The sequence below is a fragment of the Phocoena phocoena genome, chromosome X (genome assembly GCF_963924675.1).
Source record: "Phocoena phocoena chromosome X, mPhoPho1.1, whole genome shotgun sequence".
Lineage (NCBI taxonomy): Eukaryota > Metazoa > Chordata > Mammalia > Artiodactyla > Phocoenidae > Phocoena > Phocoena phocoena.
The window spans coordinates 90,177,276-90,202,950 of NC_089240.1; the positions used below are offsets into that span (position 1 = coordinate 90,177,276).

The 25,675-nt window shown below is 38.0% G+C and overlaps 2 protein-coding genes across 3 annotated transcripts in view; both read left to right on the forward strand.

Moving 5' to 3' along the window:
• Positions 1–11,715, forward strand: part of RNF128 (ring finger protein 128) — a 99,316-nt gene extending 87,601 nt beyond the window's left edge. For both annotated transcript variants that reach the window (XM_065900813.1, XM_065900812.1), the window contains exons 4-7: positions 908–990; positions 1,861–1,957; positions 2,755–2,923; positions 10,288–11,715. In XM_065900813.1, coding sequence (XP_065756885.1) covers positions 908–990; positions 1,861–1,957; positions 2,755–2,923; positions 10,288–10,421 — 483 coding nt within the window. In that variant the 3' untranslated portion in view covers positions 10,422–11,715. The remainder of the gene's footprint in view (positions 1–907; positions 991–1,860; positions 1,958–2,754; positions 2,924–10,287) is intronic.
• A 6,827-nt stretch (positions 11,716–18,542) lies between these two features.
• Positions 18,543–25,675, forward strand: part of TBC1D8B (TBC1 domain family member 8B) — an 82,387-nt gene continuing 75,254 nt past the window's right edge. Inside the window, exon 1 of the mRNA XM_065900234.1 lies at positions 18,543–18,672. Within this exon, the coding sequence (XP_065756306.1) occupies positions 18,543–18,672 (130 nt within the window). The remainder of the gene's footprint in view (positions 18,673–25,675) is intronic.

The window sequence follows — 25,675 nt, forward strand, 5'->3', positions numbered from 1 at the left end:
TTTGTTTTGGCTGCACTGAGTGGCTTTGCAGGACTTTATTCTTTTACTTTATTTATTTGTTTGTTTACTTATTTATTTACTTACTTACTTACTCACTCACTTATATACTTACTTACTTATTTTGGCTGCACCTAGTGGCTTTGCAAGATCTCAATTCCCCAATGAGGGATTGAATCCGAGCCACAGCAGTGAAAGCCCGGAATCCTAACCATTAGGCCACCAAGGAACTTCCTTTTACTTTTTTTTAAAAAAATTATTTATTTATTATTTTTGGCTGCGTTGGGTCTTTGTTGCTGTGCGTGGGCTTTCTCTAGTTGTCTAGGTGTGCGGGCTTCAGTAGTTGTGTCTCGCGGACTCTAGAGCTCAAGTTCAGTAGTTGTGGTACATGGGCTTAGCTGCTCCGCAGCATGGGGGATCTTCCCGGACCAGGGCACGAACCTGTGTCCCCTGCATCGGCAGGCAGACTCTCAACCACTGCACCACCAGGGAAGCCCCTTTCTTTTACTTTTTAAAGTCTAAATATTTTATTTTATTTTCCAACTTCAATTACATAATACATAGTGTTATTGGCTGTAGTCACCATGTTTTACATTAGATCTTCAGACCTTATTCATCTTATAGTTGAAAGCTTGTACCCTTTTATTAACTTCTCCCTATTTCCCCCACTCCTCAGACCGTGGAAACTACTTTTCTACTCACTCTTTCTATGAGTTTGACTCTTTTTTTAGATTCCAATTAAGTCTAGATAATTTTAAACTGCTTATTGAAACAGTCGTTTTAGTGACGTGATGCTCCTTCTTCTGTAGGAATTTATGTAATTTATTAAATACATGTATATTCTGATTTTGCTGTGTAGTTTAATGTATTTTTCTTATCCATCTGAATAACAATAACTATTTGCTCTTAGGAAATTGGCCCTGATGGAGATAGTTGCGCTGTGTGTATTGAACTATATAAACCTAATGATTTGGTGCGCATCTTAACCTGCAAGTAAGTCTGATTTTCTTTTATGTCGTCAATAAGAATAGCTGACTTACAAAAATGATTGTAGTGGGGGAAACTATTTCGAATGTTTCCAATTGGATGTAAAGAAAGTGTTTATTTTTAACTTCTTTTCATTTAAATATAGGTGATTGCTTTATTTTTAATGTCATTAGAAGTGGTATAAGGCTAATTATACAATATTTCCATAATCTGGTACAATTTGGAAACTAGTTCCGTAAAAGACTTAAGAACCTAGCCAGCATCACTGTTTATTTAATTGTGTGTGTGTGTGTGTGTGTGTGTGGTACTGGATTATTTAATTAAAAATAATTCTACCAATCCTATTGAGAAAAAAATAAAATCAGCTTATGAGCACCTATTTGGAAGTCTTCATTCTTTAGCTTTTTACTATCCCTCTCCCGGAAGTTGTTCTTAACACTCTTCCTTTTAGCTATTAAATAGTGGCATTCTTGGAACTTATCACATTGCCTAAAGTATCAGAATTATGTTACACTCAATACTTTATTGTACTATATTATTGAGAATGACTAACTGTACTATTTTATAGTTAGGGAATAACAAAATAATTAAGATCCGAATTACTGAACAAAACCTTAGGTCAGGAACATCTTAGCAATTTTTCAAGTAAGTGGTATTGAAAATAGTTTTTATGAAGCTAGAGTAATGAGGCTATATTTGAAAGTACCGTATTATGAAATTTCCAAATTTTGTTTCTGTAATAGTGTGTTTAAAAGGAAAAAAAAAGGCATCCGTTAAAAGACTAAGTAAACTTATAGGGTAACCCGTTAGTATATTAGGCAAAGTGTTGCTAGTTCACAGCTGATAACCAAAATATGTGTTTTTTTCCTTCATTAGCCATATTTTCCATAAGACATGTGTTGACCCATGGCTATTAGAACACAGGACTTGCCCCATGTGCAAATGTGACATACTCAAAGCTTTGGGAATTGAGGTAAATATTGCCAAACTATTTATACGAAGGAACTTAAGCAGTGTGTTATTTATATATCTGGGCTTTCAGGAAAAAAATCCTTATTTTTTAGCTACATAATGTGCTAGACTTATGGTTTATACCAAAAATTGGACCTACTTACATCATAGTGACAGAGAAGTACCATGTTGGACCACCTCCATTTTCCTCCTTCTTCCCTCTCCTCAAATGTACTTATTATTTGGTCAGAATTGGAAGTGATGACCCCAACTGACTTCTGATACCCCTTGCTGTTTTTTACTCTCTTACTATTGCATAGCAATCAAACTTGTTGTTAACTGAGCATGTAAAGTTTGAGAGAGTATAATAAATATTAAGTTATATTTCGTAAATGAAAGAAAAAAACCTACCTATTTCACAGTACACACAACAGAAAGTCAAGCTCAACAAACTCTTCCTGACTTGAGGAGACATACAGACGACAGTGATTCTCAGAACCCCTAGGGGACAGCATAGGAATGTTTTTTGAGTGCCTTCCTTGTATCAGGCATTATATTATGAAGTGTTCACCCAGATAAACATGTCAGATATTGATGGCAATCTGCCTGTAACATCTTTCACCCCATTGGACCCAATTACTCCAACTGCTCTGGCTGGGACCTGCAAGAAATTTTTGTGATCATCAAAAATGGATTGTAGGTTTAAAAGGTTAAGAAGCATTGCTCTAATAAGTCACCTATGAAGAAACTTTGTAATGATACGTCAAGGAAAAACGTATACTCTGAGAGCCTCTTAATGTGTTTAAATGCTTTCCGCAGGTGGATGTTGAAGATGGATCAGTGTCTTTACAAGTTCCGGCATCCAACGAAGCATCCAATAGTGCCTCTCCTCATGAAGAGGATAATCGCAGTGAAACTGCATCGTCGGGATATGCTTCAGTTCAGGGCGCAGATGAACCGCCTTTGGAGGAACATGTGCAGTCAGCAAGTAAGCACCATGCTGAGGGGCAATGAGTGCCCCACAAATGATCCATTGGGGATTAGACACCAGGCAGAGTACTCCTGCTTTTTAGCATTTATTCTATTCATCCATTAACACATTCCAGGTTTTTTCTAGTAACAATGATGCAATGCAGGATGCACCCCTACCTTAACTTAATATACACATTCAAATGTACCTGAAACAGATGAAATGCATTAAGAGTGGGGATTATTCACAGAAGAAAAAGATTTTTTTTTTTTTTTTTTTTGTGGAAAAAGATTTTTTTATTGGAAAGCTTCTCTCCAATTCATTTAAGTGTTGGCTTATTAACTTAGGCTAAGGGAGAAATTTTTCAACTTTAGAAGCCATTGTTTATTGCATATCAATCAGAACTTAAGATAAAGAATTCCTGGAATTATAAAACAGAATTTAATTTCCAAAAGCTTGATTTATACACAACTTCTCCAGAACGCATTTTTTGCACAGATCAGAAACTGTGTTTAAGAATGATGTGCTGCCACCTGTTGATTATTTGTCATGAAGTGAACAAACTGTAGAAAGTGAAATTGAATGTATTAATTTCAAAATTCATGTGAATCAGTATTAGCAACTTAGTAATGTCATACCAGTAGAGAGATTTTAGGGAATTCTGTTACTTTTTTCCTTAGAGAAAACCCATATACAAATTACTTTCCCTTTCTTTAACTTCCACCTTTTTCATGGTTTTTGTTGGTTTGATAGTTTTTCCTCTATCCTCATTTTGAGATAACCTAATTCTGGCATAAAAGTAGAAGGAAAATGAAATGTCAGAATGACTTGTAAAAGTTTCAGCTTCCTATGACATGAACCTTTGTCCTTGGTAGGCTTATCCGTTCCATAGATACCATTTCTACAGAAGTCACGAGGAATACCATCATGCAAACGCAAACCTCATGTTGTAATCTAATCTTTGGACATTTCCTAGAGTACAAAGTAGTCATAAGAATCTTAATAATCTGTGCTTTGTTCTACCTATAATAGATAATCATTGTCTATTTGCCCCAGATGAATTTTTGGTTCCTGTAACTGTGTGGTAATAGAATTCAGTGAAGATAAAGGACAGTGTATGGGATAATTCAGTTTAGCAGCATTGGTGGTTCAGTGGTAGAATTCTTACCTGCCATACGGGAGGCCTGAGTGTATGGGATAATTCAGTTTATTGTCAGACCAGTTTAAAAAAAGAAAAAAGTCCCAACCTACTTTTTTTGTGTTCTATTCTTGTGGGGGAGGGTAGAAGGCAGAACAGTTTTTGCAGAGAATTTGCGAAGCAAATAAAATGATGATCCCTGTTCCTTCTCCTGTATTCTTTATCTCCATGAATGGTAGTAACACCTACCCGGGTGCGTCAAACCAGAAACTTAGGTAGATCCTAGATCCTTCCCTCTCCCCTTCCTACTGATTCAATATCATTTTTCCTCTAAACCATCCCCTAATTTCCAACCTTAATTCAACAGTCACAGTTTGAGCCACTATCTTCTCTCTGCCCATTCCTTCTACTCTTCCTCCCCCAAGAAATTGGGGAAGCCCAGTCCAACTCCTGTTCCTCCTTTAAAACTTGCTCCCCTTTGAGAAGCTTCCTTTGACTCACCTGTGTGGTCCTACTGTCTAGGACTGTCTAGTTCGGTAGAACTTCTATCATTGCATTTATTGCACTGAATTGTATTAAAACCTTAAAAAGTCCCTTTGGGTAGGGACAGTGTCTTATTATTCACTATCGTATACCCAAGCACCTAGCACAGACTGCCTGCCACATAGTAAATACTCAAGTGTTGAATGAGTGACCACATAGAATAGATTAATTTTATCTATGATTATATATTAATAGTTTGGGCATTATGCCTATTAACCATTGATTATTATGGTGATAGTTGTGATTTAAATAACTTTGTAAACATACAATTGATTAGTTCATGCCTGTGTGTTCCATCATTGTGCTGAATTTTATCAGAGCACTGATTTTCAAACATAAGCATACGTTGAGTCACCTGGAGGGCTTGTTAAAACAGAGGGGCAACCACCAGTTTCTGACTCAGTTGGTCTGGGGTGGGCCCTGAGAATTTTCATTTCTAAGAAGTTTACAGGTGATACTGATACTGCTTGTCCAGGGACCACACTTTGGGAACCACCGAATAAGGGCCCTAGTTCTTAACCCTGGCTGTACATTAGAATCACCCATAGAAACTTTAGACATTACTAATGCCTGGGCTTTACCCCAGAATTGTTAAATCAGAATCCATGAGATGTGGGGCCCAAGCACAGGTTATTTTTTAATTTTGAAATAATTTCAGCCTGACTATAAATAAGTTTCAAAAACAGTAAAAAGGATGCCTATATACCCATCACCAAACTTCTCCAAATGTTAACATCTTATATAACCATATACAATTATCAAAATCAGGAAATTAAATGATAAAATGTTACTAACTAAACTGATCTTACTCAAATTTCACCAGTTGGCCCATTAATGTCCTTTTTCTGTCCTAGGATCCCACATTGCATTTCCTCTTTTCTCATTTTTCCCGTTTTATTGAAATATACTTGATATATAATCAGAGTAAGATTAGTTAAATCCATCATCTCACATAAATACGAATTTTGTGTGTGTGTGTGGTGAGAACATTTAAGATCTACTCTCTTAGCAACTTTCAAGTATTTAATACAGTATTGTTACTGTAGTCACCATCTATATGTTAGATTCCCCAGCACTTATTTATCTTATAACTGGAAACTTGTACCCTTTGACGAACATTTCCTCATTTCCCCCACCTTCCAGCCTCTTGCAGCCACCATTCTACTCTGTTTCTATGAATTTGGCTTTTTTTTTTTCAAGATTCTACATATAAGTGATATCATACAGTATTGGTCTTCTCTGTCTGACTTATTTCACTTAGCACATTGCCCTCAAGGTCCATCCATGTCGTTGCAAATGGCAAGATTTCCTTCTTTCTCATGACTGAATAATATTCCATTGTTTCATATGTGTGTGTATACACACACACACACACACACACACACACACACCACATTTTCTTTATGTGTTCATCAGTCAGTGGACACTTAGGTTATTTCTGTGTCTTGGCTATTGTGAATGATGCTGCAGTGAACGTGGAGGTGCAGCTCTCTCTTCAAGATAGTGATTTCATTTCCTCTGGATATATACCCCAAAGTGGGATTGCTGGATGATATGGTAGTTCTATTTTTAATTTTTTGAGAATCTCCATACATGTTTCCCATAGTGCTGTACCAATTTACATTCCCACCAACAGTGCACTAGAGTTCCCTTTTCCTCACATCCTTGCCAACACTTAACTGTTTTCTTTTTGATAATAGCTATTCTAACAAGTGTGAGGCAATATCTCATTGTGGTTTTGATTTGCATTTCCCTGATTAGTGATGTTGAGCATCTTTTCACATACCTGTTGGCCATTTGTATGTCTTCCTTGGGAAAATATCTCAGTTCTTCTGCCCATTTTTTAATCAGATTATTTGCTTTTTTGCTATTGAACTGTATGAATTCCTTATATATTTTGGATATTAACCCCTTATCTGATATGTGGTTTGCACATATTTTCTCCCATTTTGTAGCTTGCCTCTTCATTCTTTTGATTATTTCTCTTGCGGAGTAGAAGGTTTTTGGTTTGTTGTAGTCCCATTCGTTGATTTTGGCTTTTTAAGTCCTTAATCCATTTAGAGTTCATTTTTTAAGTGGTGTAAGATAGGGGTCCAGTTTCATTCTGTTGCATATTTATCCAGTTTACCCAACACCATTTACTGAAGATTGTCTTTTCCCCATTGAGTGCTCTTGGCTCCCTTGTCAAATATTAGATCATCTCATACACATGGTCTCATACACATGGGTTTATTTCTGGGCTCTCAATTCTGTTCCACTAATCTATTTGTCTGTTTTTATGCCAGTACCATGCTGCGTTGATTATTACACTTTGTAGTATAGTTTGAAATCAGGAAGTGTGATGCCTCCCCACTTTGTTCCTCTTTCTCAGGATTGCTTTGGCTATCCAGTGTCATTGGTAGTTCCATATGAATTTTAGGATTTTTTTTTATACTTCTGTGAAAAATGCATTTGGAATTTTGATATGGATTGCACTGAATCTACAGATGGCTTTGGGTAGTATGGACATTTAAACAATATGAATTCCTATTTTTTAATAAATTTATTTATTTATTTACTTATTTTTGGCTGTGTTGGGTGTTTGTTGCTGCACGTGGGCTTTCTTTAGTTGCAGCGAGCGGGGACTACTCTTCGTTGCTGTGCGTGGGCTTCTCATTGCGGTGGCTTCTCTTGTGGAGCACGGACTCTAGGCGTGTGGGCTTCAGTAGTTGTGGCACGTGGGCTCAGTAGTTGTGGCTCATGGGCTCTAGAGCGCAGGCTCAGTAGTTGTGGCACACAGGCTTTGTTGCTCTGTGGCATGTGGGATCTTCCCGGACCGGGGATCGAACCTGTGTCCCCTGCATTGGTAGGCAGATTCTTAAGCACTGTGCCATCAGGGAAGTCCAATATGAATTCTTCTGATCCATGAACGTGGGATATATTTCCATTTATTTGTGCCCTCTTCAATATCTTTTATAAATGTCTTATAGTTTTCAGTACACATCTTTTACCACCTTGGTTAAATCAATTCATACGTATTATATTGCTTTTTGATGCTATTGTGAATGGAATTGTTTTCTTTATTTCTCTTTCAGATATTTCATTGCTGGTGTATAGAAATGCAACTGATTTTTGTCTGTTGATTTTGTAACCTGCAACTTTAGTGAATTCGTTTATTAGTTATAACAGTTTTTGTTGGTATCTTTAGCATTTTCTCTAGGTCATGTCATCTGGAAACAGACAATTCTACTTCTTCCTTTCTCATTTTGATGCCTTTTTTCTGTTTGTTTGTTTGTTTAAATTTTTTTTTCTTTATTTTTTGGCTGTGCTGCACGGCATGTGGGATCTTAGTTTCCCCGACCAGGGATCGAACCCACGTCCCCTGCATTGGAAGCACGGAGTCTTAACCACTGGGCTGCCAGGGAAGTCCCTTGATGCCTTTTATTTCTTTTCCTTTCTAATTTCTCTGGCTAGGACTTCCAGTACTATGTTGAATAGGAGTGGTGAGAGTGGGTACCCTTGTCTTGTTCCTCTTGAGTATGTTGTTAACTGTGCGTTTGTCAAGTATATCCTTTATTTATTTATTTGTTATTTTTTAAATTTTTTGGCTGTACCACGCGGCATGTGGGATCTTAGTTCCCTGACCAGGGATCAAACCCACGCCCCCTACAGTGGAAGCATGGAGTCTTAACCACTGGACTGCCAAGGAAGTCCCCATGTATGTCCTTTATTATGTTTGGGAATGTTCCTTCTATACCCAATTTGCATTTAACTGTTACGTCTTCTTCGTCTCCAATCTGTGACTGTTCCTTAGCCTTTTTCTTTCATGACTTTGACACTTCTGAAGGCCACTAGTTAGTTATTTTGTAGAATGTCCCTCAATTTGGAATTGTCTCCTGATTCCCAATGATTAAATTTATTGTCCGTTGTCTATTTCTGGCAAGAATACCACAGAAATTATATTGTGCCCTTCTCTGGCTCATATCATATAATGAGGCACATGATGCCCATGTCTTATTACCAATGGTTTTAATTTTGTTTGCTTGGTTAAGGTGGCATCTGCCAAGCTTCTCCTTTTAAAGTTATTCTTTTTCCCTTTATAATTATTAATTATTTTATAGAGAGACACTTGGAGACTATGCAAATATCCTGTTTCTCATCATACTTTTTACCTACAAATTTTATCAATCACTGATGTTTCTTGCTTACAATTATTATTACTGAAATGTGTGCCAAATGGTGATTTTCTCTTTCCATCCTTCTTTCTACATTAATTAAGCTTCTATTTTAAGGAAGAGCTATCCTTTCTCTACTTATTTATTCAATTATTTATTTATAATATTATGGACTCATAGATATTTCTTTTATTCCATAATATTATTCTCATGATTTATTCATGGTTAGATTGTCCTAGATTTGGTCATTGGGAACTCCCTCAAGTTGGTTTGTTTTCTTTCAACATGCCCCATCATTTTTCTTTTTTAGGCTTTGAAGGCCATAGGTCTTTGTTGCTTTTGGTTGTTTTCTCTTCCAACCTCTTAAGAATGAAAAAAACACTCTTAGCTATGGAGTTGGCTTGCAAGCTGTAGTTTGCTGATCCCTAGGCTAGAATCTAGATTAATCTTGTACTTTCCTTGTCCTAGCCCTGGAATCAGTTATTTCTACAGGGGGTGGGGGCTTTTATTGGAGAACAGTACCTCGAAATCAAGATCTGGGCACTAGGTATGCTCATTGCTATTGGGGTGTCATTGCTATTAGCCCTTTCAAGGAACAACGCTAGGAAATATGTGTATGTACTCACACAAATATACACACACATCTACATTCACCTATCTATCTGAAGAACCGCTAGTTCATACTGATATTTCTGATTCCAGTCCAACACCACAGAGTTTATTCTAGCCTTCCCCTTTCCTTATTTGTAACTCCTTTCTCTGACATTGAGAAACCTGGTTGTTATTATCCACAATATATTTACTTATTTGTTCAATCCTAAAGTACACCTAAGTTTCAACATTGCTAACACACCCCTGTGAAAAACAGTTTCACTAACCAGTGTAGTTCTTTGGTTTTAGCCTTATAGGATATAGTCAAAGTATCATTTTCCAAAGTTACTTGGGTTAGTTCTTTTCTTTCCCACTCTCTTTGGGATGATTATATATTTCATCTGTAATATAATTATATTCACTTGTTACTATTTGCATTCCATTTTGGGGACTCCTGCCCCCCACAACTTCCTGGTTGATTTTTTTTAGTCATTCTGCCTGTCTGTCTGTCTCTCTCTCTCTCTCTATTTATCTATCTATCTATCTATCTATTTATCTATCCATCTATCTATCTATTTATCTATCTATCTATTTATCTATCTATATATCTATGCACAGCATAGGTAATTTTTTAAAGTGCCCAGGTGATTGAAGTGTGATTTAAGAGCTATTGCATTTAGAATAGAGAAGTGGAAGATATAACTTTTGCTCTTAAGTATGCTATAATCTAGGTACAAGTAAGCACACGTGTGAATCAATAAAATTGTAATTGTAAATCAAAATAATGCCATATGTGCTTTATGTAAGGCAGCACAAATCATATTAAAGGAACAGGGAATGAGCGTAAGAATCAGAGTATGATGGAATTAGATAAGTAAGCCTTCTTAGACGTGTGTTGAATTTTGTCTTAAAGAAGAGAGGAGTGAAATCATCCTAAAATTACCATTTCTTTAAAGATGAAAATCTACAGCTGGTAAACCATGAAGCAAGTTCCATGGCAGTGGATGTTGTCCCTCATGTTGACAACCCAACCTTTGAAGAAGATGAAACTCCTGATCGAGAGACTGCTGTTCGAGAAATTAAATCATAAAATCTGTGTCAATAGAAAACTTGAACCTTTAGTAATAACAGAACTGCCAATCAGGGCCTAGTTTGCTATTAATGAACTAGAATAACTTAATAAGAATGATACTGAAAGTGATGAGATGACTAATATTATGCTATAGTTAAATGACTTAAAATATTTAACCTATTAACTTTTTCCACAAACTCATTATATAATGTTTTTCATAGGCAAGTTTCCTCTCAATAGTGTAGCAACATTTTTAAACATTCAAAACTCTTGTCAAGTAGTCATGTTTTCCATTTATAACAATTTTCTTATAAAAACATGTTGCTTTTAAAATGTGGAGTAGCTGTAATCACTTTATTTTATGATAGTATCTTAATTACAAATAATACTACTTTAGCTTGGGCTATGTGTGTCAGGGTTTTTCTCCAGGTGCTTATATTGATCTGGAATTGCAATGTAAAAAACAATGCAAACTTAGGCTAGTACTTCATGAAATGTCTATTTAAGCTACATTAAGTTGATAGAACAAGATTAAAGCAAAATATTCATTTTAACTATTTTTTGTTTTTAAAATTAGGCTAAATGTACTTCATATGAGTGTCAAGCATAGTTTGTCAGAGAATATGGACTGGACTGGATTGATTGGTATATTAGTGACACCAATTTGACAAAAGATTATAGACAAAAACTGTACTTCCAGAAACACTGTATAACTATTTCTCAAACTTTACTTATGGGACTTTCAAAAGCAGAGTATATAAATCATCATACTATTTGAAAATGATTATGAATAAGTCACACAAAAATTGGTAATTGATCTTTGTGTATGAATTTGTCTACAGAAATTACTCTGTAGAAAATATTTTCCAAACAATGTTGACTTTGAAAATTGAGTTTACATTTTACCTAAATGGGCTAAAATAACATTAGGTAAACTAAAATTCTGTCCATGTAGCTATAAATTTTGTGAATGCATTTTCTTGGTGTTTGAAAAAGAATTGGGGGAGGGGGAGAATTCCAGGTGCCTTAATAAAAAGTTTGAAGCTTCATCCACCAAAGTTAAATAGAGCTATTATAAAAATGCACTTTACTTCTATTCTCTGTGGCTTATCTTTGGTTTTAGAGTTTTGTTTCCAGTACACATTCCAGCAGAATTTAGGCAAAAGCAGAATAGACATGTATTTTTGTTGGCTAAATGTAGAATGGATGAAACCATTGCATTCTTGTACGCTGATTTGAAATGCTGTAAATATGTCCCGATTTGTATTGATTCTCTTTAAATATAAAATGTAAATAAAATATTCCAATAAAAGTTTGTGTTTGGTGTTTAGTTATCATATGCTAACTTTTAATATATGCTTGGATTTAGGAGGGAAAAAGGTTTAATGTAAATGGTCATTGATATATTTGATCAATAAAAACTAAAACTTTACATTTACATATTTCATTACATAGAGAGGAACTGCTGCCATTATAATATAACTGAACCTACCATGAATTATATTTAAATGTCAGCAAGGTAAATAATGAGGTTGACCACTGATAATATAAGGTTAGAAAAAGACCATGATGTCAGTCCATCTTTATACGACCCAAGACATAAGGCCGTTTCATTGCTTTAAAGTTACCTTTTCCTTCAGCCTTCTCTTTGGCAGTATCATTCTTGGGATGCTGTTAATGAGTTAAATGAATCTCTTTATTTTGCCAAACATGTTAAGAATAAACAGTTGCTTGTAACACTTCAGAACCATGATTATCAAACCAGTCTTCTGTGGCAATATGCCAAATGTACGTGTGTGTGATGCCACACAATAAAGTTGGCCTATATTCTTAGAAAATTAATCATTTCAAGCTTTGTGGGGTTTCTTCTGGGGAGGCATTTATAACTTTTTAAATTTTTAATAGCTGTATTGACATATAATTTATATACCAAAAATTTACCCATTGTAAATGTATGGTTCCAAGATGCCTCACAAATGTATATAGAGTTGTGCGATTATTATCACCACAATCAAATTGAGGACATTTCATCACCCCAGAAGGTCCCCTCATATCCATTTGCACTCAGTTTCTGCTCCCATTCCTAGCCCCAGGCAACCACCAATCAGCTTTCTGTCTCTATGGATTTGCCTATTCTGGACATTACATTTAAATGGAATCATACAAGATATGGCCTTTTGTGACTGGCTTCTTCCACTTGGCATAATATTTTCAAGGTTCATCCATGTTGAAGCATGCAACAGTACTTCATTCTTTTTCATTGCTGAATAATATTCCATTGTACGGGTATTCCATATTTGGTTATCCATTCATCAGTTAACGAACACTCAGATCGTTACCACTTTTTGGCCATTATGGATAACGCTGCTATGAACATTCATGTACAAGTCTTTGTGTAGATGTATGCTTTCAGTTCTCTTGGGTATATGCAAAGGAGAGGAATTACATGTCACTTGTGAACTTTCTTCCTGGTATTATCTTTTGATAAGAAAAAAGATTTGGAGCAATAGACTTTATTATTTTCACATGGTCAAAATATAAGCTGATTCCTTTAACAGTGGCAGTAGATGTATTCGTATGTATAGGTAGTCTCCAACTTAAGAAGGAGGGGTTTTCTGAGAGTTCATTTGTAGGTTTAGTAGAAGTCAGGTTGTATTATCTTATAAGTAAGAATACACATGGTTCCCAGGTAAATCAGTAAAAATACACTTAAAAATACAACTGGAATGTTAGGAACAATTCTTTTCCTCCCTCCCTCTGGTTTTGGTTCATTTACTAAATATTTTAGTTATGTTCTATAATATCTGGATCAACTTTATCACCTTAGGTTATAAAAATTTTCCTTACTCATTGTATCTTCTGTTTGGAGTAGATTTTTAAAATATCTTTAAACATATTAAACAATATAAAATTTACATACTACTTAATGTAATGAACTTAAAAGAAGTTCATTATTATGGGGGGCACTTTGACCACCAGAGAAAAATGTTCATTATCTTCTACCTTAGAGGCAATTCGGTGAAAAGTTTGAAAACCACTACTCACTAGTTCTTAACTTTTTTTCCTCCAGAAACATACAATCTCATGAATGTGAGACACTTATGGACATACCATTTTTGATGGTTAGAGTAGTAGTATATATAAATTGAGTTTAGCATGTATAGTTAGTGGCAATTTCTCTTCCAACTAACATCCCAGTTCTGAACCACTGCCTTAGAAAATTTTAATAGGCATGTCCTGATAGAAACTTTAAAAAAAGCAATTCAGTCATCCAAAATTCATTAATAGAGCTTATCTTTTAAAAGATGCCTATTAGCTCTTAATGGAAACATGATTACCCCCAATTTGTTGTGAAGTTAGATTTTCAAATATCTAATTTGCTTTCAATTAGTGCATCTAAAACTTTAATGTGCCTACAAATTACCTGGGGATCTTGTTAAAATGGCACACTCTGATTCTAAGGTCTGGAATAGGTTTCTGAGATTCTGAATTTCTAGCAAGCTCCTGGGTGATGCAGATGTTGCCGGTCCAGAGTCTGTATTTTGCGTACTACAGCTTTATATGGCTCTCCTCTAGAATCTTACTGCTCCTAAGCCTGCTGCAGACTGTAAAATATCAACTAAGCTTGTGAAATTCATTTCAAATAAGAATCCAGTGGGAAAAAAAAATAATGAAGAATCCAGTGGAATCTTGAGTGACAGCCTCAGCCTTTCCATGGCACAGGTTTGGAGTTGCGATTTGGGGTTTCCTAGTACCTTTTCACGTAGGTGTTTGAGACTATGATTTAGAAGGCTGAGTCAGCTGGAAGACTGACCTCTGGATAAATGAGGTATTATTCATCTCTGCGTGGTATATCATTGTGTCCATAAATACCTGGCTTGGATAAATCAGAAAACAAGCATGGGAGTAGACAGATGAATTGGGAAGCTATTATTATAGTGCCGCAGGAAAGTGATGTGACGCTTATCTGAAGTGATAATAGGAGGATGGGATGGACTTTTGAAAAAAAACGTAGAGGTGTGTGTGTGTGTGTGTGTGTGTGTGTGTGTGTGACAGTGGAGGTGGTGAGAGTAAGATGTTTAAGACTATTCCATAACACAGCAACCATATGGTTGATTGTAAAGCAACCATACTCCAATAAAAGTTAATTTAAAAAAAGCCTATTCCAAGGTTCCTTACATGCACCCCAATGTTCATAGCAGCACTATTTACAATAGCCAAGATGCGGAAGCAACCTAGGTGTCCATCAACAGATGAATGGATAAAGAAGGTGTAGTATATATATACAATGGAATATTACCCAGCCAGCACAATCCAAAAATGGGCAGAAGACCTAAATAGACGTTTCTCCAAAGAAGATATACAGACTGCCAACAAATACATGAAAGGATGCTCAACATCATTAATCATTAGAGAAATGCAAATCAAAACTACAGTGAGATATCATCTCACACCAGTCAGAATGACCATCATCAAAAAATCTACAAACAGTAAATGCTGGAGAGGGAGTGGAGAAAAGGGAACACTCTTGCACTGCTTGTGGGAATGTGAATTGGTACAGCCACTATGGAGAACAGTATGGAGGTTCCTTAAAAAACTACAAATAGAACTACCATATGACCCAGCAATCCCACTACTGGGCATATACCCTGAGAAAACCATAATTCAAAACGAGTCATGTACCAAAACGTTCATTGCAGCTCTATTTATAATAGCCCGGAGATGGAAACAACCTAAGTGTCCATCGACAGATGAATGGATAAAGAAGATGTGGCACATATATACAATGGAATATTACTCAGCCATAAAAAGAAATGAAATTGAGCTATTTGTAATGAGGTGGATAGACCTAGAGTCTGTTATACAGAGTGAAGTAAGTCAGAAAGAGAGAGACAAATACCGTATGCTAACACATATATATGGAATTTAAGAAAAAAAAATTTCATGAAGAACCTAGGGGTAAGACAGGAATAAAGACACAGACCTACTAGAGAATGGACTTGAGGATATGGGGAGGGGGAAGGGTGAGCTGTGACAAAGCGCGAGAGAGAGGCATGGACATATATACAGTACCAAGCGTAAGGTAGATAGCTAGTGGGAAGCAGCTGCATAGCACAGGGGGATCAGCTCTGTGCTTTGTGACCGCCTGGAGGGGTGGGATAGGGAGGGTGGGAGGGAGGGAGACTCAAGAGGGAAGAGATATGGGAACATATGTATATGTATAACTGATTCACTTTGTTATAAAGCAGAAACTAACACGCCATTGTAAAGCAATTATACTCCAATAAAGATGTAAATAAAAATCAAAAGGAAAAAAAAAGAATGAAATAATGCCATTTGCAGCAACATGGATGGACCTAGAGAATATCATACTAAGTGAAGTCAGACAAAGACAAATATTATATGATATTACTTGTATGTGGACTCTATAAAATACAAATGAATCTATTTACAAAACAGAAACAGATTCCCAGACATAGAAAACAAACTTCCTAAAGGGGAAAGGGGGGCAGATAAATTAGGTGTGTGGGGATAACAGGTACACACTACTATATATTAAATAGATAAGCAACAAGTATTTACTGTGTAACACAGGGAACAATGTTCAATATCTTGTAAGAACCTATAATGGAAAATTATATATGTATAACTGAATCTGCTGTACACCTGAAACTAACACAATATTGTAAATTAACTATACTTCATTTTTTTAAATGTAGGAAATAAAAGACTATTCCAAGGTTCTTAGCTTGAGCATGTTGGTAAACAGTGGTGCTCTGAACTATGAGAAGCTGGTAGAAGAAACAACTTTGGGCAGGGAGGATATTAGAAAAATAAATTTGGCTTTGGACATGTTGCCTTGAGGTAGCTATAAACGATATGTCATGGTTTGTAGTCAGACAAATCCAGGTTCAAATCCCAGCTCTGCCGTTTATTTAGTTATGTGATCTTAGGCAAGTTACTTAACTTCTCTGAGCCTCCTGTTCATCTGCAAATTAAGGTTGTAAAAAATGTACAAACTTATTAATGAGGGTTAAATGACTATCCGTATATACAGTCATAGATAGATATAGATAGATATTACCAGCACAGTACCAGCAGCGATATCCATGGCAGTTTGTAATTCCTGTCCTTCGTCCCTAAAAACAATGTACATTAACATAAACAATCGAATAGAGTGACATGCTCTGCTTTTTTAAGGCACTTTCAGAAAAATACTTTTATTTGTAAAAACTTGAAATATAGTGCATGACCAAGCCAAAACTTTATATCGCAGGAGTAATTTAAAAGTGTTTTATTTACATAATCAGTGAAATGTTTTACTACAGCGGGAGCTCGCTAAATGCCCCCCCGCTCTAAGCCAAAAGCGGGTCCGATTCTATAACAGGGAGCATGTGGGTGTATCTGAATGGAGTTGCGCAGTAACGAGGCATAGGAACCATCCAGTTCTGCACAGCCCTTGCTACAACTCTTAAAGTTTAAGGATATTGGAAAAGAATGTGGTTTGATGAGGAAGGAAATAAAAAGGGGAAGGAAAGGTATCAGTAAAAATAAAGAAGGAAGATACATTTGCCACATTTACTGATCTTTCACCAGGAAGATAAGAAATTATCTTCCTTAATACACATCCAAATTAGGATGGCTTTTCCCAAGGATACATTGCAGTTTGGGCTGTGGGAAGACTGCCTCTTCCCACCCTGTCCGGAAAGCTGCCTTCGGACAAACGACTGCGTTTGAGAGAATCCCAAATTGACCTTTTTCTCACCTCCAAGAAAAATCCCTGCTCGTAGCGCACGCCTGACTTCTTTGGGCTGGCCCACATTTTGCGAGGGTTAAGACACAGACGCAACTCCAAGGCAGAATTCTTTGGCTCCACGACTCGGCATCCGGGTGTGCCCCACCCCATTTAAAAAAAAAGCCAGATCCTTGAGGCTTCATTCTCAAAATAGCTTGCCAAGAGCCCCTTGTTTTTTGTAGACTGCCTCCCAACTCCTTCCTTCCTATAAACGTGTTTTCGCTTTTAGTGCACTCTTTAATTCTGGTGGGCTTAGTTATCGCAGTAAATAAAAACGTCCCTCAAGTAATTTCTCACTATGATGTCTCACAAACCACTGACCTCATTCACCTTAGTGTTTAAGCAGCTGCGTATCGTTGTCAAGGTACAAAGAGGTGCAGCTTGCCCTGAAAGGGATTTTTTTTTTCTTAAAGAGTTTAAGAAAGAAAAAAAATCGCTCATAAATTGTTTATATCCAGTAAAGCAAAGTTGGATGACATTTTCTGTGGCTGATTACAACAGTTAAATAGAACAAATCTGGGAAGGGAGGAGCGCTGCGTAAACAACACTGTGTGGCTTCTGGAGATTTTATATTCTTATTGTACACGCGGAAAGAGCTTAATCTAAGGAAGGTTCTCAATCAGACAAGGGATCGTATCAAACTCCACTTACTGTGTGACCTTGGATAAGTCACCGAACCCGACTGCGCATTTGTTTATTTATGTGCCAGTTGGGGAATGAGATATGCTTCGTGAGACTTCTGCCAGGATTATGTGAGACATTGTGTGAAATCTCTTTTGTACGTAAGAGCTCATTAAACGTTAGTTGCAGCTACTGCTCCTTCCCAGAATGGCCGTTCGTTACTCCCAAATTCCGGAAACTGTTTTCGACAGTTTAACACCCTTGGCTGTAAAAGGATGAGAAGAAACAACACTTCTATACCCGGGCTCACTTATTTGCTAGAAAACGCTTTAAACTTTCGATGGGCAAAATCCACTTCACTGGTGGCGGGACCCGCTTTGAAAGCACCCCAACCCAGTTCTCTCCCCAGTGCATTGTGGGAAGTGTAGTCCAGAGCTCCAGGTGCTTGAGTACAGAAAAGCGGGGAGTAAACTACAACTCCCAGAAGGGAAAGGAACGGGACTATTTCCCAGTCGGGCGGTAGCGCTGTGGGAGGGAATTGGCAGTCTCGCTGCCTACGTGGGAGGGAAGGGAGGGTTGGGGGAAGTGTGGAAAAGCAGAACCAGAGCGGCTGCCGCCTGAGGCAGATTTGGTGGGAGAAGTAGAGGGGAGGAAACGGGTGGAGGGGTGAGGTGAGGAGGGCATCTGGGTCGCTGCTTCCGGGCGGCATAAAGTTCTTCGCGATGTGGCTGAAGCCCGAGGAAGTGCTCCTGAAAAATGCGCTGAAGCTGTGGCTGATGGAAAGGTCCAACGATTACTTCGTGCTGCAGCGGCGTCGGGGCTACCGGGAGGAAGGCGGCGGGGGGCTCACAGGTAAGCTTTGGCCATCCCCCTCACCCCCTCGCCTCTGGGCCGTGTTCGCTGGTACTTAAAAGGTGTTGAGGGACACAGTCGTCGCCGCCCGCCGCCCGATCCTAAACCCTGGGCGGGGGGGGGGGTACTGGGGTTCTTCTCCCGCCACCACCTTTCCTTCGCCCTCACTGAATCCTGAGAACGCCTCCCTGGACCAGCAGTCGATCTTTGGGTGGAACGGGGAAAGGGAGGAGGGATTCCTTCTGAAGCCCCTGCCCTGTCGCTTTCCATGGGGGAGGGGGCTGGTAACGAGCGTTAGACGTGGGCAGGTCGCATTTAGTCTGGTGACCCGGGCCAGTTCGCAGTTGTGCACTTAACTTTTTTCACAAGCCTCCCAGCCCCTCCCCTGCCCCCCATCGGTAACAGCCACGCTGGGGGTGGGAGGTGTAATTGTGTGGGAGGAGGGATGATGAGGAAAAAGGGAGGAGCTCCAATCCTGTCTCGAGGAATAGGCATCAAATGAGAGGTTAGGGAGTCGGGGAGGGTCCGAGTGCGGGGGAGGGTGAGGGGTAGGTCTCAGAATTGCTGAACCCTCGGATTTATCATCTTTCACTTTGTCTCCAAGTTTTCAATCCTTGGGATCCCCTCTCAAAGTAACCTTCGTAATTCATTTCTCTCTGGAGGAAAGAGAGAAATGCCCTTTCTTTCAAAACCAAGGTTGTAAGCAGACCAGTTAAACAAACGGAAGTTTCTCTTCCTGCCTAATCTATCCTGCCTTCACTTCTTTGATTTACAAATCAAGAACTCTGTCTGGGTCTAGTGTTTAAAGCCTCCAAAGAGTTTTGGTCTGAGACCTGTCGTCTTGGGCAGGGGCATGCAAACTTTTGGTCATTGGGAGACCAGAGCTCTTTATCGTGACAACTTCTAGTTTGATATTGTGGCCTTGAAGTGATGAACCAGGCTTAATTCAGCAGCGAGATTGAACGGGAAGAGGGAAGAGTCCCAAAACCTTCATGTTAGTCCCATCCTAATCTCCTGTTGAATTACATTCGACAAATTCTTTCATTTATTCAATCTGAAGCGCCTACTATGTGCCACATGGAATGCTAGGGTACAAAGATAATTAACATTCAGTTCCCTGCCTTTGAAGTGCTCTTAATCTGGCAGAGGGTCGGGTTTGGGGGAAGTAACCAGCAAACCAGGCAAATTATAATTATAACCCGTTAACTACTAAACCAGGCAAATTGTAATTAGAACCAAATAACTGAAGGGTTGGGTAAAGATTCATGGAGGAGGGACATTGCTTTTTCTCTTCCGGTAAATGGTGTCTACCTCAGAGATGAGAGGATAAAATGAAAGTTAACAGGAGCCAAATCAATGTGTTTTGTTAAGATGGTGATGAACATGTGCTGTTATTTCCTTTTTTTTTCCAAGACCCCAGCAGTGTGGAGAGAATTTTGAGGTTCTATGGGACATTTAAAAAAAAATCTTGCATGACCTATTCATCCTATCCAGCGTCTGAAAAAGCTCTCTTGAAAATATGGCAACAAAAATTGCCTGATTAAATTTCACATTTTGTCGTTTTCTCATTCTCAAAAATTACCAGTGTTATTTTGCAGAGGAGTCTTTCCATTTATTAGATATATATGTTTACCAGATTAAAACTTGAGAATCAATGGTCATAATTACCCAGTGACAATTCACCCACTTGAGTCCGTTGAGAACAGATCGGAATATATTTAAAACAGATTTTCCAGCCCAGTGTTACAGCACAATATTTTGGTTCCCCATAATCTTACTTTACCAGAATTTTTCTGGTACTCCTGGCCTCATCTACCAAAGAAGTGTATTTCACTTTGTTACAACTACTGTGTTCCTGAAAATTAATAAGTAAATCAGCTTTTTGAGAATCAAATCACTGTTATGTAGTAGTAAATGTTTTTTTACTGTTGCAAATTTTCTTTATATAATCACTCCTTGCTTTCTGTGTTTGGTTTTTCATTTGACATAGTTTTTTTTTTTTTGCCACGCGGCTTGTGGGATCTTAGTTCCCCAACCAGGGGTTGAACCTGGGCCCTCGGCAGTGAGAGCTCGGGAGTTGTAACCACTGGACCTCGAGGGGATTCCTTTGACATGCTTTCATAGAGCATGGATCAGTTGCACCAGTTTCTTATCTCTATCCTACCCACTCCCATTTACTCTAGCCCCATTTCTTTAGAATAAGAGAGTGTTTATCTGAAGAAATAAACCAAGGTTTCTTTTTTTAAAAACTAAATTTATTTATTTTTGGCTGCGTTGGGTCTTCGTTGCTGCGCGTGGGCTTTCTCTAGTTGCGGCGAGCGGGGGCTACTCTTCCTTGTGGTGCGCGGACTTCTCATTGCAGTGGCTTCTCTTGTTGCGGAGCACCAGCTCTAGGTGCGCGGGCTTCGGTAGTTGTAGCAGGCGGGCTCAGTAGTCATCGCTCGCAGGCTCCAGAGCACAGGCTCAGTAGTTGTGGCGCACGGGCTTTGTTGTTCCGCGGCATGTGGGATCTTCCCGGACCAGGGCTCGAACCCGTGTCTCCCGCATTGGCAGGCGGACTCTTAACCACTGCGCCACCAGGGAAGCCCTAAACCAAGATTTCTGCCACACATGTATGTTGAGAACAGCCACAGCCCCATTTTGTGGTTAGTTCGTTATCTCTGCATGTTTGCTTTATCTGTTGTATTGTCAAGATGCTTGAAATTACCACATGAGAGCTACCACTATATTTCGTGTAAATTAAACAAAATGGATCAGAATGGAACAAAGAGGTGTTTTTAAGGTTCGTTTGGTTCTTTGTGGTCCAGAGCAAAAGTGTGTTGATTTTCATGGCTGCTCGATTACTGTATTCTTACTTAAAATCGTGAAGCCAAAAGCTTTGATGTGCTTTACCACAAATCCACATTTGGATTAGCTCTCACAGGAGTTTGACTGTGTGCCAGCATAAGCTTGCCTTTGTCCATTTTGTTTGCTAAAATCCAATGTTACATGCTCCCCCTTTAAGATATTCGTTTATATATTTTTTAATGAAGAAAAGATAATGACCATCTAGAAATGTTAATAGTTGTACTTTGTTTAAGATTTCATTTCTTGGCCATGTGATAATTGGCAATAAGCACCAGCAATGTAATGACTTTAGCTGTGGATTTGGTGAAGTTAGTTGACTCTTTTTTTTTTCTTTCATTCTAATAATGGAATTGGAGCAACAGAGAACCCTAGGATGGTTTTAGCAAGAGACTAATTTGGAAGTTAGAGTTCTTAAATCCTTTTCTAAATTTCTGAAACACTTCTAGTGGATATCTGGTAGATTACTTACCATTTGCCTGACTGTATCTTACTTAATTGTCCTGGTTCACAGCAGGGTGGAATATCTTGTGAAAATTTTTGTTATACATAAGATTATTTTTCAGATAAAGTGATCTGTACTTTATTACTTCTCATTTAGAGAAGTAATTCACCCTTCTGTAACTGTATTTTTGCAGTTACCTTGCATTATTCCTTGTTCCTCCTGTCTGATAAGTGTGATGACTTTTCTTTGGCACCTAAATTTAGCACCTGGCTTTATGTAATTAAAAATAATTTATGCATATTTGGCTTATTAAGCACAAATGAACAATTTGCTCTGCTTGGCAGATGGGAGCTACTACATGAGTGAAATTATGGGGCTACATTCTATTAAGTGTTCTAGTGTATGGGACTTAGGGAGGTCTGCCAATTAGGAAGCTTTAATTTAGATAGTTTGTTGAGAGTATTTTGCTCTTGAATCTTCCGTATCTGAACAGTGTAAGCAGGTTCTTGTGTGTTGGATTGACAGCCTCCCTCAGTAGGCCTCTTTTTTTGTGATGTAGAACAAGACTAAGAAATAAAACATGAAAATGGAGGATGTTTCCTTATCTCTTCTTTCATCTTGGCATCATTACTTTGAAATTAAACCATCTGTAGAAACTAGAACATGGTAATGTTTGAAATGAGCTTTCCATTTCAAAATGTTTTATGATATTTATATAAACTTAATAAATCACTATGTGAGTTATCATAATTAATAAACACATACATAAAAAACAATAAGGTAGCCTTTTAAAAAAGTTGTTAATGACCATCCCTCAAAAATACAAGGCTTTTCTCTCCTTTTTCCCTACCCCGAGCTCAAGGACCAAACTCTGAAAATGTTCTCAGTTTTCCTTGGCAAAATATCCCTGCATTCCATGCTCACAAAGGAACCATCTGGTAAAATTTTGGCCTCCCAGGTACCTCATTACTGGGACCAGGGTGCACAAATGGTGGCCTTGACATTTCATTTTACATAAGGAAAGATCAACCCTCCCCCACCACACATACACTGTAAATTAATAAATATAATTTTGGCTTATTAAAGAGAAAATCCCATAGGGCAACCCCTAGGGAGGCAAATCACACTGTATGCTCCGCTCCTTTTTTCCCTCCCAGGAACCTGGATCCCTGTGAAATCAAGCAAACAATTGCCTTTAAAGATTTCCTAGAATGATAAAGGACAGCTTTGTAGGAGGTTTTGACATATGAAGGATGGTCAGTGTCACCAATTTTTCTAGGTAGTAATGGAAGGATTATTATTTTTTTTGGTAGGGATACATCTATATTATTATCTGTCTAAAACATTAATTATGCTTACAACTGAATTTTTTAACATCTTTATTGGAGTATAATTGCTTTACAATGTTGTATTAGTTTCCGCTGTACAACAAAGTGAATCAGTTATACGTATACATATATCCCCATATCCCCTCCCTCTTGCGTCTCCCTCCCACCCCTCTGGTGGTCACAAAGCACCGAGTTGATCTCCCTGTGCTATGTGGCTGCTTCCCACTAGCTATCTATTTTACATTTGGTAGTGTATATATGTCCATGCCACTCTCTCACTTTGTCCCAGCTCACCCTTCCCCCTCCCGTGTCCTCAAGTCCATTCTCTAGTAGGTCTGCGTCTTTATTCCTGTCCTGCCCCTAGGTTCTTCATGACCATTTTTTTTTTAGATTCCATATATATGTGTTAGCATATGATACTTGTTTTTCTCTTTCTGACTTACTTCTCTCTGTATGACAGACTCTAGGTCCATCCACCTCACTACAAACAATTCAATTTCGTTTCTTTTTATGGCTGAGTAATATTCCATTGTATATATGTGCCACAACTTCTTTATCTATTCATCTGTCGATGGACACTTAGGTTGCATCCATGTCCTGGCTACTGTAAATAGAGCTGCAATGAACATTGTGGTACATGACTCTTTTTGAATGATGGTTTTCTCAGGGTATATGCCCAGTAGTGGGATTGCTGGGTCGTATGGTAGTTCTATTTTAGTCTTTTAAGGAACCTCCATACTGTTCTCCATAGTGGCTGTATCAATTTACATTCCCGCCAACAGTGTGAGAGGGTTCCCTTTTCTCCACACCCTCTCCAGCATTTATTGTTTGTAGATTTTTTATGATGGCCATTCTGACTGGTGTGAGGTGATACCTCATTGTAGTTTTGATTTGCATTTCTCTAATGATTAGTGATGTTGAGCATGTCTTCATGTGCCTCTTGGCCATCTGTATATCTTCGCTGGAGAAATGTCTATTTAGGTCTCTGCCCATTTTTGGATTGGGTTGTTTGTATTTTTGATATTGAGCATCATGAGCTGCTTGTATATTTTGGAGATTAATCCTTTGTCAGTTGCTTCATTTGGAAATATTTTCTTCAATTCTGAGGGTTGTCTTTTCGTCTTGTTTATGGTTTCCTTTTGCTGTGCAAAAGCTTTTAAGTTTCATTAGGTCCCATTTGTTTATTTTTATTTCCGTTTCTCTAGGAGGTGGGTCAAAAAGGATCTTGCTGTTATTTATGTCATAGAGTGTTCTGCCTATGTTTTGCTCTAAGAGTTTGATAGTTTCTGGCCTTACATTTAGGTCTTTAATCCATTTTGAGTTTATTTTTGTGTATGGTGTTAGGGAGTGTTCTAATTTCATTCTTTTGTATGTAGCTGTCCAGTTTTCCCAGCACCACTTATTGAAGAGGCTGTCTTTTCTCCATTGTATATTTTTGCCTTCTTTATCAAGGGTAAGGTGACCATATGTGTGTGGGTTTATCTCTGGGCTTTCTATCCTGTTCCATTGGAAGGATTGTTGACTGCATACCTATAAGCTTTGGGCCTTTCTTCAGATACCTGGTAATACACTGCTCTCTCTCCCTTTCCCTTCCCCTGCTTGCTGCTGGGGTCTTTCCTCCCTTAAGCATAGGCTGGAAACCACCACTCCAGTTGACCTTAGGGTCCTGAGTCCTCAATCCTCAAGAGTTACGTTAAAGTAATAATGATGTAGATTGTATGCAATTAGGTTGGTTTCTTTTCTTTCTTTCTTTTCTTCTTTTTTGTTAAGATATTGGAGATTTATAATGTAAGTAGGAAATCAATATTTGCTGTCAAGTAGATGTCGTTCTAATGAAAAGAGAATCAAGACTTAAAAGTGTTGATACTGACCATCCTTCATTTTTCAAAACCTACAGAGTTGTTCTTTATTGTATCATTCAAAGAGATCTTTAAAGGTAATGTGTTACTTGATTTCACCTGTATCAAAATGTCCCAGGGAGGGAACTGAGCACAGTGTGATTTGCCCTCCCCAGGGGTTACCCTATGAGATTTTAAAAAATAAGTCAACTACAAGCTAAAATCCACAAATGCTTGAATACACCACCTAGTCCAGTGATTCCACTTACCCCATTCACCCTGCTTCCTTTATCTTCCCTGTTTCTTTAATATTTTTATGTGTCTATTCAGTTGTAATTGTTTTACAAAGGCTTTGTTTTGTCATTTGTAAAATGGGAACAAAACTTATTTTCCCTATCTCATGGCATTGTTATGTGAGTCAAATGAGTTTTGAAACCTTTGAGCAACTATATAGACATTTGAAGTTCATTTATCTATTAATGAAGGTACGAGATGTTAAGTGCCATTTTCTTTACCCGAAGACCAAATGAGGATCTGTATTTGTACCA